General features: G+C 61.6%; 1 protein-coding gene across 1 annotated transcript in view; it reads left to right on the top strand.

Annotated features, from left to right (window-relative positions):
* Positions 1-231: 231 nt before the first annotated feature.
* TCERG1L (transcription elongation regulator 1 like) overlaps positions 232-11,402 on the top strand; it is a 76,568-nt gene continuing 65,397 nt past the window's right edge. The window contains exons 1-3 of the mRNA XM_045854608.1: positions 232-498; positions 2,516-2,662; positions 3,420-3,600. Of these exons, the coding sequence (XP_045710564.1) occupies positions 247-498; positions 2,516-2,662; positions 3,420-3,600 (580 nt within the window). The 5' untranslated portion in view covers positions 232-246. The remainder of the gene's footprint in view (positions 499-2,515; positions 2,663-3,419; positions 3,601-11,402) is intronic.

The raw sequence follows: 11,402 nt of genomic DNA, 5'->3' as shown, positions 1-11,402 counted from the left end.
GCCCGGCCGAGCTCGGCGGGGGCGGCGGCGCAGCGGCCTCTCCGGGAGGGGAGGGCGGCAGGCGGGAGGAGGGGCTCCCGGCGCGGGGCAGGGGCGGAGCGAGCGGCCGCCGCGGAACCAAGTGAGTTCGCTTCGGAGCCCGCCGCCCCCGCGCCCCCGCCGCCGCCGCCGCCGCCGCCCGCGCGGGGATGCAGGATGCTGGTGAGCGCCGGGCTCCAGCGGCGGCGGCAGCCTCTCCTGTGGCCGATGAATGCAGACCCGCCGCCTCCGCCCTGGGTCTGGGTGGTCCCCGGCTCGGCCGGGCTGCTCCGTCTGGGCGCCGGGGTCGCGCCCCAGCCCTTGCTACTCGCTACAGCCCAGCCCCCCGCCGCCCCGCTGCTCCGGGGGCCGCCCGGCTGGCAGGCGCCCGGCGAGCCGCTGCCGCCGCTGCTGCCGCTGCCCTCTGCGCCAGACCACGCCGCCGCCGCTGCGCACCACCTCCCCCTGCTCCACGGGCAGGTAACGTGCCCCTGTCCCCGGCCCCGGGCGCCGGGGCTCCGCGTCCCGCGTCCCCTCTGCTCCTGGGTGCGGCCCTCGCGGGTCCCGGCTGCCCTGGCCCCCGGCTCGCGCTGCCCCGTCCCCGGCGTCCTGGCTCCCCAAACCCCAGGACGCAGCAGAGGCAGCCGGGCTCCGGCGGCAAAGTTCATGCTCCGCCGTCCCGCTCTGCCGCCAGGCAGCCTTTTCCGGTATCTTTCTCGGTCTCTCAGCTGAGCCTTGTAGGGACTCGCACCCCGGGGCCCCGCGGGGGACCGGCTCGCGCCCGGGCCGGGGTCGCTGTCCGGAGCGCGGTGCTGGAGCCGCCCGCCGGGGCCGCCCGCGGCCGCGGCGCACCGTGGCGACTTATCGCAGAGAAGTTAATACTTTTACAGTCTTCGCCAGACTTGAAAAGCGAGCTGGGAATCAATAGCTATTTCTGATTCTGATCTGGTTGGGGTTTTTTTTTTTTTTTTTCCATGTGAAATAGACTCGGGACAACGCTTAAGAGAATTCAAACCCGTGGAAGCCGGCAGGGAGATCCTGCCTTTAATCCTGGTGTTCCTGGTGGCAAACTGCCCCCGTCCCGCGCCCCCCCCCAGACCCCCCTGAGCCCACCCCATTAGCCCGCTCAGGCCCCGCTGCGCTTCGGGGCGCTCGGGCCCTGGAGACCTGGGGCAGGGAGGGAAAGTGGCCGTACCTTCGGCTCGTGGTGCGCCCGAGCGAGGCCGGCTGGCTCTGGCGAGATCCATTGTTTGCTCTCGAACTATGCAGATACGTTTAACCGGGGGATGGCGCGCGCTTCATCCCGGGGAGCGTCTTGGTTAGCCTGCGCCGGGGAGCGGTGTGCTGGGGTGCGCCGCCGAGCCCCCTGTGTTCCGACGCTGTCCGCCGAGCTCGTCTGAAAGACGGAAAACTCCTCCCCTGGCCTCCAGACCCGGGGCTCCCTCGCCCAGGCGGTCCTGGAGACGCGTCTCGGTGTGTGATGCAGTTCGCATCGGCTTTTATTGAACCGACGCTGGCAGCGGGTTCAGCCTGTTCCAGGGGCTGCTGTGCCGAGCGCCGCCGCTAGGGGCGCGTGAGGCCCGGGAGCTGCAATTTTCCCTCCGGTGGAGAACGCTGCCCCCCGCCCCCCTTTTTTCCTGTGTAATTTAAAAGGGAAACATTTGAAAACCGGATTCATCTTTTAAGTATTTTTTTGCCACATGTTTTCTGTTCAGGGACCATATTTAGAGCCAAAAGGACATTTTCGCGTGACAGGAGAGTTGCACAAATGCTCTTACGCGGTTGGACAAGAACTGGATGTTGAAGCCTTGCACCTGACCGAGCGGTGATTTCATTCGTCGTTGCCTGATGGAGACCCGATTATTTTAATCAGGGAGACGGCCTCCCGGAGGGCCTGGCTCCCGCGGCACCTGCTCTCTCACCTTGTGCTCGGGGACCTCCGGCGGCCCACCTGCATTGTCTGTGCCTTGGGGTCCGTGTGCCCGGGGAGCTGAGGGCAACTTTACGCCCTGACCCCTCGGCCCGCTGTGTCCTGAAAACGCGGTTCGTGAGTGTCTTCCCAGTGACGAGCTCGGTGCACACCAGGGGCTGTCCTGGAGGGGCCGGCCCGGCACGCCGCTCTCCGCCGGCCGAGAGTCACCGAGGGGATGCCCGGCATCCCCCCTCCCTCGGGGCTCTCACCCCGTCGGGGCAGAAGTCCGCTTCTCCCCTCGCCCCCTGGGGTTGGGCCCAGAAGTTCCTTCTCAGTCTTGAAGGATGCGGTGTGGGCTGTGCATGGTCGTGATGCTGATGGGAAAACATACGTTTTTAAAATTCGTGGAAATGTTGTGGGTTTGTTTTTTTTTTGACTGGGGAAAAAGGGAATTTTTCTCGTAATCAAATACGTATGTTTTCCAGTTCCGTTTGTGAAGAAAGCACCATCCCAGCGTCTCCTGGCGGGAGGTGGAGGTGATCGGTCCGGGCTAACGAGCACCCCTTCTCCCCTCTCGTGTTCCAGTGGCTCTTCGGCGGCCCCGCTCTGTCCGTGGGACTGTCCCCCGCCTCCGCCGCGGAGCTGGTGCCCCTCTTCCCGCACGCCTGCCTGGCTGCGCTGCCGCCCGCCGTCGGGAAAAGCTGGCCGCACAAACGGATGCCCAGTTGTAAGGTGACGACGCACGCGGCCTCATCGGGCGAAGGGGCGGGCGTTACTCAGTCGCTGGGCACCCCCATACCAACGGGAGACCGTGCGTTTCTGCTTGCTGGCCGCACCGCGCTGACCGTCTAGGGGTGGAGAGGGCTCTTTTCGGAATGAGATCTGTCTGCTCCAAAACACCAGCAGATGGTGGGGCCCGGGCTGTTTCTGCGCAAAACATTTGGGCCCCATAGAGCAATATGCATTTTTTCAATTGCGAATCCAAATCCAGTTTTTACAGTTTTCAGTTTCAATTCCATCTGTACCAGTTGATCAAACGGCAGCCTTACCTATTATTCTGTAATTCCAACAGGAGTTTGAACAGCGAGCTTTTCTTGCTGTGACTGCTTGCAGTGTCCATCAGTTTCTGATGGTTTATTTTGGATTGTGCGGTCAGACGTACGGACCACACTTGGTTTAATTGAAAACTAGACAAAGAAATTAGGGCGGCACCGTGTCTACACACACACACACAACTCCCCAGGTGCCTCTTCAGCCCGGAAACGGGCTTCGGGGCCGAGTCAGCCGTCGAGGCCGCCCCGGGCAGACAGCTCCGACCAGACAGCGACTGTGATTGGGTCTTCAGGGTGGAGACGACGCCTTCATAGAGCCCCCACCTCCAGACCCTCTGACGTTTGATTGATGGGAGACAGGACAGACACGCTCAGACCCAGTCAGCCTGCCCCGTGCGTGTGGCCTGAACTGCTTTCCTTGCTTCCTTCGCGGACAGGTCTTGGTGGACAACGCCTTGGCCCTGGACTCAGCGTGGGTCTGCCCCGAGGACTCACGCGTGTTCCACGTGTATGAGAAGCCCCCCTTCCTGGCCAGCCCCGTGGCCCTGCCTCTGTCCGGGCCAGCTCCTGCCCGCCGGCCGCTGCCCGCCGTGGTGTTGGCGCCGCAGCCCCTGCCAGGTAGGTGCCCAGAGCGGCGAACAGGTGCTTTTCTCCTTCTTTTTGTTTCGGCCACAAGTTCGTTTTAGCTACGGAAACTGGGTCTGTCACTTCAATGAAACAGTTTTTAAAAAACTCTTTCAGTAATATATTTCTTATCACGGGCGTGATTCCTTTTGACGAAGGACTTGAGTTTGGGGTGACTTCTCCGCTGTGTTTTTGGGGTGTGGGTGTGCTTTAAGATGAACAGGTGGCTAAGGGATTTGCCCAGAGCGTATTTTTGGTGCTTTGCTTTCAGGGGCGGACTAAATCTGCTGCCGGTGGCCCTCACTGGGGGCACTGAACACTTTGGAAACTCCCTTAAACTCGATCTGGTGGGAAGGGGGGTCTCCTGGTCTGCGGGACGCGTGGGGCTTGGGTGGGTTTTGCCTTCACGCGGAGGGTGGTCCTGGCTACGGTCTGTAATAGCACACTCGTGTGGGAGATGGGTTTGGTTCTGCCTCGGGGGCCTCGTGACCCGAAAGCCCGTCTGTCCCGGAGTAAACTCCCGTGAGATAGCCCCCGGATGAGAGGTTGGGTGATGAACCCGCACAGAGCCAGGAGGGTGAAGTCACCCTGTGAATCTTTAAATCGGTTTTCAAAGTCGCCTTCACAGACGATCGTGCCGTAGAAGCGATCGCTGCCCGCGCCACAGTCGCCCCGCAGCACCGTCCCCCGCGGGGTTTTTTGCGGCTGCAGAATCCCGCCGGCTTCCCGCGGTTCCCTGCCCGCCCGCCGGTCTCCACGTGTGTCTCTAGGATTCGGGAACCAGGGCGCGCCCCCGCGGGGCTGACGTGAGCGCCCGCGGCCGAGGAGACGGCTCTCTGAGCTCCTGCGTGCGCGCACCGGACGCCCCCTACCGTGCGGTGCGCCCCGCGCGGCCGCAAGTCGGAAGAACGGTTCCGCTGTCTTTTTTTTTTTTTTTTTTTTTTTACGAGCCTCGACGCTTCTCGGCTGGAACTGGCCTCTGTCCCTGTCATCGGGCATCACGGGGTTCCTAACTTGTGCGTGCGCTCCGCCCGCACGCCCCTGTGTACACGTGCTGGGCCCAGAGCGCCGCGTCCCCTCTTTCCTGCAGCTGCGGTGCAAGGCGGGTGGCGGGCCGGCGTCGCCCGAGGGCGCCGCGGCTGTGAATGGCTCTTCGCATGGGTGTAAGGACAGTATTTCAGTGTCCCAATGCGCTGTCAATAACTGTTGGCAAAATAATGAGGCATTTGGTTTGAACACACAGAGATTAGTTAAACTGTTTAGACAAATTCTTCGAGTGAACTTTCTGCCTCTCGGCTCCTCCTTGAATGTCATGTGGACGTTTCGCAGGACGAAGGGCACCTTAATCCTCTTCTCAGAAAACCCACCCGATGAACACGCTAAATATCTATTTAGCTGAAGAAGCCATCGACGCGAGGAGCGTCCGAACCTGCAGAGGATTTTTAATGAGAGTTGATTTGAGCCAAACTGGCGCTGGTTGCCAGGAAGCAGGATCTCGGATGCTCCAGAGGATAATGGTTTCGCAGTTTCTTTTATGCATTTGAAATTAAGGAGGGAACCTGAGGAGATTGGAGGCAGCGGCGGGGGCGGGGAGGGGGAGATCGGATTACAAGACAGTTAATAAGATTACGGGTTCTCTGGAGGGTGGCCGCACCTTCCGGGAGGGGTTGCCTTTCCTCCTCTGGAAGGCATGTGAACCCAGGCGCACCAGTGCAGGCCCAGGGCCGGGCCAGAGCCCCTCGCAGAAGGAGAGGGCAGAGAGGGGGCGGGTGGGTGGTGATGGAAAGAGACTTGACCTCGCTGGTGAGCACAGGATGCGGGATCAGACGAGTGCCACTGAGTCGGACCCTGGACACCCACAGGGCTTGATGAACCCCTTCCCCCCCCACACGGCCGGTCAGAGAGAACGAGAAGCTGTGGGCGTGACTGCCCACCGTGACGGGCCCGTTAGGAGTCTGCGGTGGGACCGCCCCGCGTGGTTGCTTCCAGTGTAGCTTCAGGTCGTTCCCAGGTGCCCTCTCGACTGTGAATCAACCTCAGGGACGCGCCCACGACCACCCGCCTTTCGTTCGGGTAGGCCGGTCTCGCGGGGCTGGGCGGGCTCAGCTCTGGGAAGCCTCAGGGCTGACGCCCTGCTGCAGACACGCTGTTCCGCTGGGGATGGGCAACGCCGAGCCCAGGGGCGTGCGGCCGAACGTCCCCCCAAAGGGAAGGGCAGGCGAGCGGAAGGCATCGCTCTGGTCTCCTCCGTCCTGTGAACTCTCACGGCGTGAGTTTCCCCCTTGGCCTCCCATTTTCTGCATGTGGTGTCTGGCACGACGTTTTTGCCGGCCACGAAAGGCAGCGGTAACAGCTCTCTGACGCAGGTTCAGGGGTCGCGACCAGTCGGCTCCGCAGGAAAAGTCACAGAAGGAAGAGGGGGACTGCTGGGGGGGGACTGAGGTCGCTGGCCGACGGGTGAAGACAGACAGTCCGTTGTCTCTCGTGTCCAGCGGCAGGCGGCAGGCGGCAGGCCCGCGGGCCTTGCCGGTGCCCCGGGTGGGGTGGCTGCCTGCCTCCGGCGCTGGCAGCGTCTCCCTCCCCCGGAGTCTCGGGTGTCTGCTGGGGGGGGTGCGTGTCAGGGAGGAGGGCAGGTGTCCATTCACGGTTAGGCGCCCGATAAGGTCCCTTCCAGCGAGACTGGAGAGCGTCTTTTATTCGCTGTCCTTTCCAGTGAACGGAGTCTCCAGGCAGCAGTCGGTGAGCTCCAAGGCCGGAGTCTCCCGAGAGCTCCCCATGAGGGGAAGTGGTTCCCTGGGCGGCATTTTCTCGAGGTGACTGCCTCCCACCTTGACACTGGCTGAGATGTCCCCTTTCAATCATGTCGGAGTCCCTTCGTCCACGTGCAGTGTAAGTGCTCCGGGGAGACGGGGCCTGCTGGGAGCCCCGGGGAGAGCCGCGCGGCTGTCTTGGGTCTCCCATGACCCCGGCCAGTCCGCTACCTCTGAGCCGTGGTCGACCCACACAGTGTGCCCTGGACACTGAGGTCCCCATGGTCCCCGTGGGACTCAACACACAGACAGAACCTCTGGCGCACCCGGGGCCCTGCCGAGACGCTGCGGAGCGGTCCCTCCAGGTGCCGAGGTTTCCGAGAGGCGTCAGACCTCCCCTCCCAGTGTCGTAGCCAGCGTTGTGCTCATGCAGAAAGACTGACCGGGGAGAGTCCACGCGTCCTCACCTCGGCCGCTGGGTGTCCGTGGAGGGCTGACCGTCGTGGGCGGGGCTTGTCGGCCTCCAGGACACGGTTTCCCAGCCCACCTCTGTGTGTGCGACTCAGGGGGGCCGAGGAGCCGAAGGTGGGGGAGACCCCGACGGAGCTGCTTCAGGCCCTCGAGGGGGATGGAGAGCCCAGGTCCCCCAAGGACACCCGAGCAAGGGCCAGGGAGGATCTGCTGGACCCCGCACCCGAACCATGAGGCTGCCCAAGGCACGGGCCCCTCTCTCAGGGGGAACATCCTTTCACGATTTAAAAAGACGCCCTCAACAAATCCGGTGGGAAAGAAACACGCACACCTCATCATACAGGCCACAGGGGACGCACACTCAGTGGTGTGTGGTGTCGGCTTTTCTCTAAGATTGGGAACAGGGACCCTCGCCACCCCTGTTCAGCACGGCGGTGGGGATCCCAGGCGAAGTGGTCAGGCGAGTTACATCAGAAAGGAGGGAGTAAAGTCTTTATGTGCGGGTGATACGATGTTATATGTAGGAAATCCTAGAGACTCCCGCCAAACATCGTTGGAATTAATCAACAAATTCAATGAAGTTGCAAGATACAAAACCGGCATTCAGAAATTAGTTGAGTTTCTATACGGCAACAACAAAATACCCGAAAAAGAAATAAAGAATAAACCCGTTCACAGTAGCGTCAAGAACAGTGAAAACACTTAGGAGTACACTAAACCAAGGAAGGACGAGACTGATACAATGTCAACTACAAGACGTTGACAAGAGAAATGGAAGGAGCCACGCACAGGGGGAAAGATACCCGGGCTCATGGGCCAGAAGAATGGACTTGGTTGAAACAGTCACACTGCCGAAAGCCACCTGTAGAGTCAACGCAATCCCCATCGGATTTCAATGGCGTTCTTCACAGAAATGGAAAAAAGAACCCTGAAATGCTTCTGGAACCGTAAATGATCCTGAATGGCCAAAGCGGTCCCGAGAAATAACAAAGCCAGAGGCGTCGCACCGCCCTGATTCAAACTATACGGCAAAGCCATCGCAATCAAAACAGCGTGGCGCCGGCCTAGACACAGACGCACAGGCCCCGGAGCAGAGCAGGGGACAGCCCAGAAGCCAACTCCTGCCTGCACAGCTGGGGGCTGTCTGACGAGGGGGTGGTCTCTGTGGGGAGTGGCGCCGGGAAAACTGGAGAGCCAGTGCGGGGGGGGGGATGACGTCAGACCCGTCGTCCCCGCTTACGACACTTAACCCGAAGGGAACGAGAGACTTGAACACAAGACCTGAAGTCATCAAGTTGCTGAAACAAAACACGAAGGAGAGCCTCCTGGACGCTGGTCTTGGCAACAACAGTTCTCCAGACGTGTCTCAAAACTCAGCGCGAACCGACACGTGGGGTCACGTCGAGTTAAAAGGCGTCTGCACAGGAGCGGAAGCAATCCAGACCGTGACCGGCGACCTGTGGGACAGGAGAGAATGTTTGTAAACCGTGCGTCCGGTAAGGGGTTAGTACCCAAAATGTACAAGGAGCACGCACAGCTCAACAACAACCCCGCCCCCAAACAAGCAAAGAAGAAGATCTGACTGAGAAATGGGCAGAGAAGCGTCGTGAACATTCCTGTAAGTGTCTGTGAAGACATACAGAGGGCCGCCAGGTGCGTGAGAAGGTGCTCAGCATCACCTGTCGTCACGGAGACGCAGGCCAGCCCCGCGGGGAGACGTCGCCTCCCACCTGCCGGAACGGGCGTGACCGAGGAGACCGGTGTTCTGGGGGGGGCGGCGGCAGGGCTGGCGAGGACTGGGAGCAAAGGGAGCCCGGTGCACTGTGGCCGGGGTGGGGATCGGCCCGATCGTCGAGGAGAGCGGCACGGGACTGCCCTGTGACCCGGCGACGCCTCTGCTGAGCACGTATCGGGAGGAGGTGCACACAGGACACCGGGAAGCTGTCTGCGTCTCCACGTTCACTGCGGCATCGGTCTCGAGGCCAGGACACGGGGACCCCCCCGGGGCCCCCCTGTGAGTGAACGAGCAGGGAGACGCAGTGCATGTGACGCAGCCGTGTCCTCCGGCCCGAGACAGCCAGGAACCCTGCCGCTGGCGACAGGGCGGGCGAGCCCTGAGGGCGCCACACGGAACGACATGAGCCAGGCACAGAAGGACACGTGCCGTGCGACCTCGCTTGCGTGTGGGATCCCACAGGGCGGACAGCAGCGTGGTCACCGGGGCCGGGGAAGGCCCAGGCGTGCGGTCAGGAGAGGGCTTCTCTCTGGGGCTCATCTCAGCATGTGGCTGTCTGCCCCGACGCTGCCAAGACACCAGGTCTCCAGTGTTCTCGCCAAAGAGAGGAACGAAAACCAAGAAAGTCCTCCAACCTCAAGCATCTACACTTCCACCTTAAGAACCTAGCAAAGGAGGAGTAGTTAACCGGCGGGAAGCTGAAGGCAGGAAACAGCGAAGGCAAGAGCGGAAACCAAAGAACCCGAAACTAGAAGAATATAAGGAAAATCAATGAAACCACAAGCTTTTTTTTTGTTTCTGTTTTAAAGAATGACCAGCGCGGCCCAAACCGCCCCGGCTACGGAGAATAAAAAAAAGAAAAAGCACCGCAGACGACGGACGCCCCGAAGGGGAGGAAGGCTCCGCCGTGCAGCGCGGCACGGGACACGCGGGAGGAAGGTGGTGTCAGCGGCCGCGGGGCAGCGGAGTGCACGGCCCGGACGTCGCCAGCGCGCGGGCGGTCCCCAGCCCCCGTGCTCACGCGGGAAGACACGGGAAGCAGGCCCAGCGCCCTGTCTGCTGAACGTCTGGGGTTCTCGGTCCGCCCCTTCCAACGGGGTCCGCGCCCAGCTCCAGCGGCTTCCTCACGCCTCTCCCGGCCACCCGGGGGGGCAGCCCACACCACGGTGAGGCAGCCGTCTGCAGGAAATGGAAGCAGGGGTGACGTTTCCCGAGTTCTTTTTTTGCAGCATCATCTCTCAGATACGAGAGCCCGAGAGGCGTTACACAAAAGACAATTGCAGACGGATAATACTTCACAGACACAAATGCAAAAATCCTCAACCCGAGACTGGTCCTGTGCCGAATTCCGAGCACACCGTGGCCAGGCGGGGCCTTTTCTGGGAACGCGATGCCGGCTCAGCCTTAGAAAACGCGACACTCATGTTGTCGAAACAACAAAGAAGGAAAAACACGTGATCATTTCAATAGACGCAGAGAATAAATTCATCTGTGAAGCCCCGAGTCTGGTCAGATCTCTGAAAGAACGAGCCAACCTCTAATTCCACTCGGGATCAAGGGGCGCCTCCTCAGACAGAAGGGGGGCGTCTGCGGAGGAGCCGCGCCCTGGGGACGCGGCTGGTCTCCGAGGCGGAGAACACGGCGGGCGTTGGCGCTCTCGGCGTCCGGCGTGGACGCGTGCGCGAAGGCCTAGCCCTTGCAGCGGGGGTGGGGGGGGTGGGGGGGTGGGGTGGAAACGCAAAGAGCACACCGACTGGGGCGGAAGACCTGGAACTGCGCGGAGAAGGTGAGGCCGCAGAGACCGCCGCTGGCTCGGGCAGGTGCGCGCAGCGAGGGGGCGGGGCCGGGGGCCGCGGGGACCTCCTGCCGCGTGTCTGGGCGGCTCCGGTGGGCCGCCGGCAATGCAAGTGCACAGCCGTGGTGCCGTGGCGCACCGGACACATGACCCGCTCACAGATGAGGCTAACAAGATACACGTGCCCGGAGAACTGGGAAACGTCCGTGCAGAAACCAGACGGCGACAGACAGACAGCTCCGCGCGCTGGTGGGCGGAGAGACGCCGCGGCGCTGGGCGTGGCCCGCGCACCCCGGCTGATCCCGAATGAAACCCCCGCGTCACCCGCCCGCCCGTCCCTGGTGAGGAAAGCCACAGCGAGCAGAGGGCCCACCCGCCGGAAAAGAAACCCCGTGCGGAGGGCTCACTAATAACGGATCTGAGCGCTCGCGACGAAGCTGCAAGAACACGGGTCTCGTGGAAGCGGCGGAAGCGCAAGAACAACGATCGACAGAAGTAACAGCGGACCCTCCAGACACAGACGCGCACGCACAAGCTCAGTGGGTTTTGGACGAAGGCGTGAGGGCGATTGCTTCCCCATAAGTCAGCGGTCTGGAAACAGTCCAGCCCTTGCCTTTGAAACAAACAAACAAATCTTGCCCGCCACCGTGTGTCCTACGCAAAAGTCGACTCAAGATGGACTACAGGTGTGGTTCTAGGATAAAAAACGCCGGGGCCTCTGGAAGGAAACGTAAAAGGAACACTTGGGATCCGGAATTAGGCAGAGATTTCTTAGACACGACACCAAGGTCACAAACCGGAAAAGAAAACGCGTCCACAAGTTAGACTTCGTCGACATTAAATACTGTTTTTCTTGGAGAGCACTTTCAATGAAACGAAAAGAAACACCCAATACGAAAGGGAAATGTTTGCACACGCAGCGAGGGGCTGGGTCCCGACAGCGTGGAGGTTGGTGGGATGATCCGGGACGGATACCCCCGTCCTGCGGGCTGCCCTGTTGGCGACCTGAGACCACTCACCGCTCCTCGGCTTCCGGGGCTGGGGC

Source organism: Phyllostomus hastatus, unplaced genomic scaffold (genome assembly GCF_019186645.2).
Source record: "Phyllostomus hastatus isolate PE091 unplaced genomic scaffold, TTU_PhHast_1.1 phas_scaffold_1066, whole genome shotgun sequence".
NCBI lineage: Eukaryota > Metazoa > Chordata > Mammalia > Chiroptera > Phyllostomidae > Phyllostomus > Phyllostomus hastatus.
Note: the sequence above shows the minus strand (reverse complement) of the source record. Positions and strands in the feature narration are given on the sequence as shown.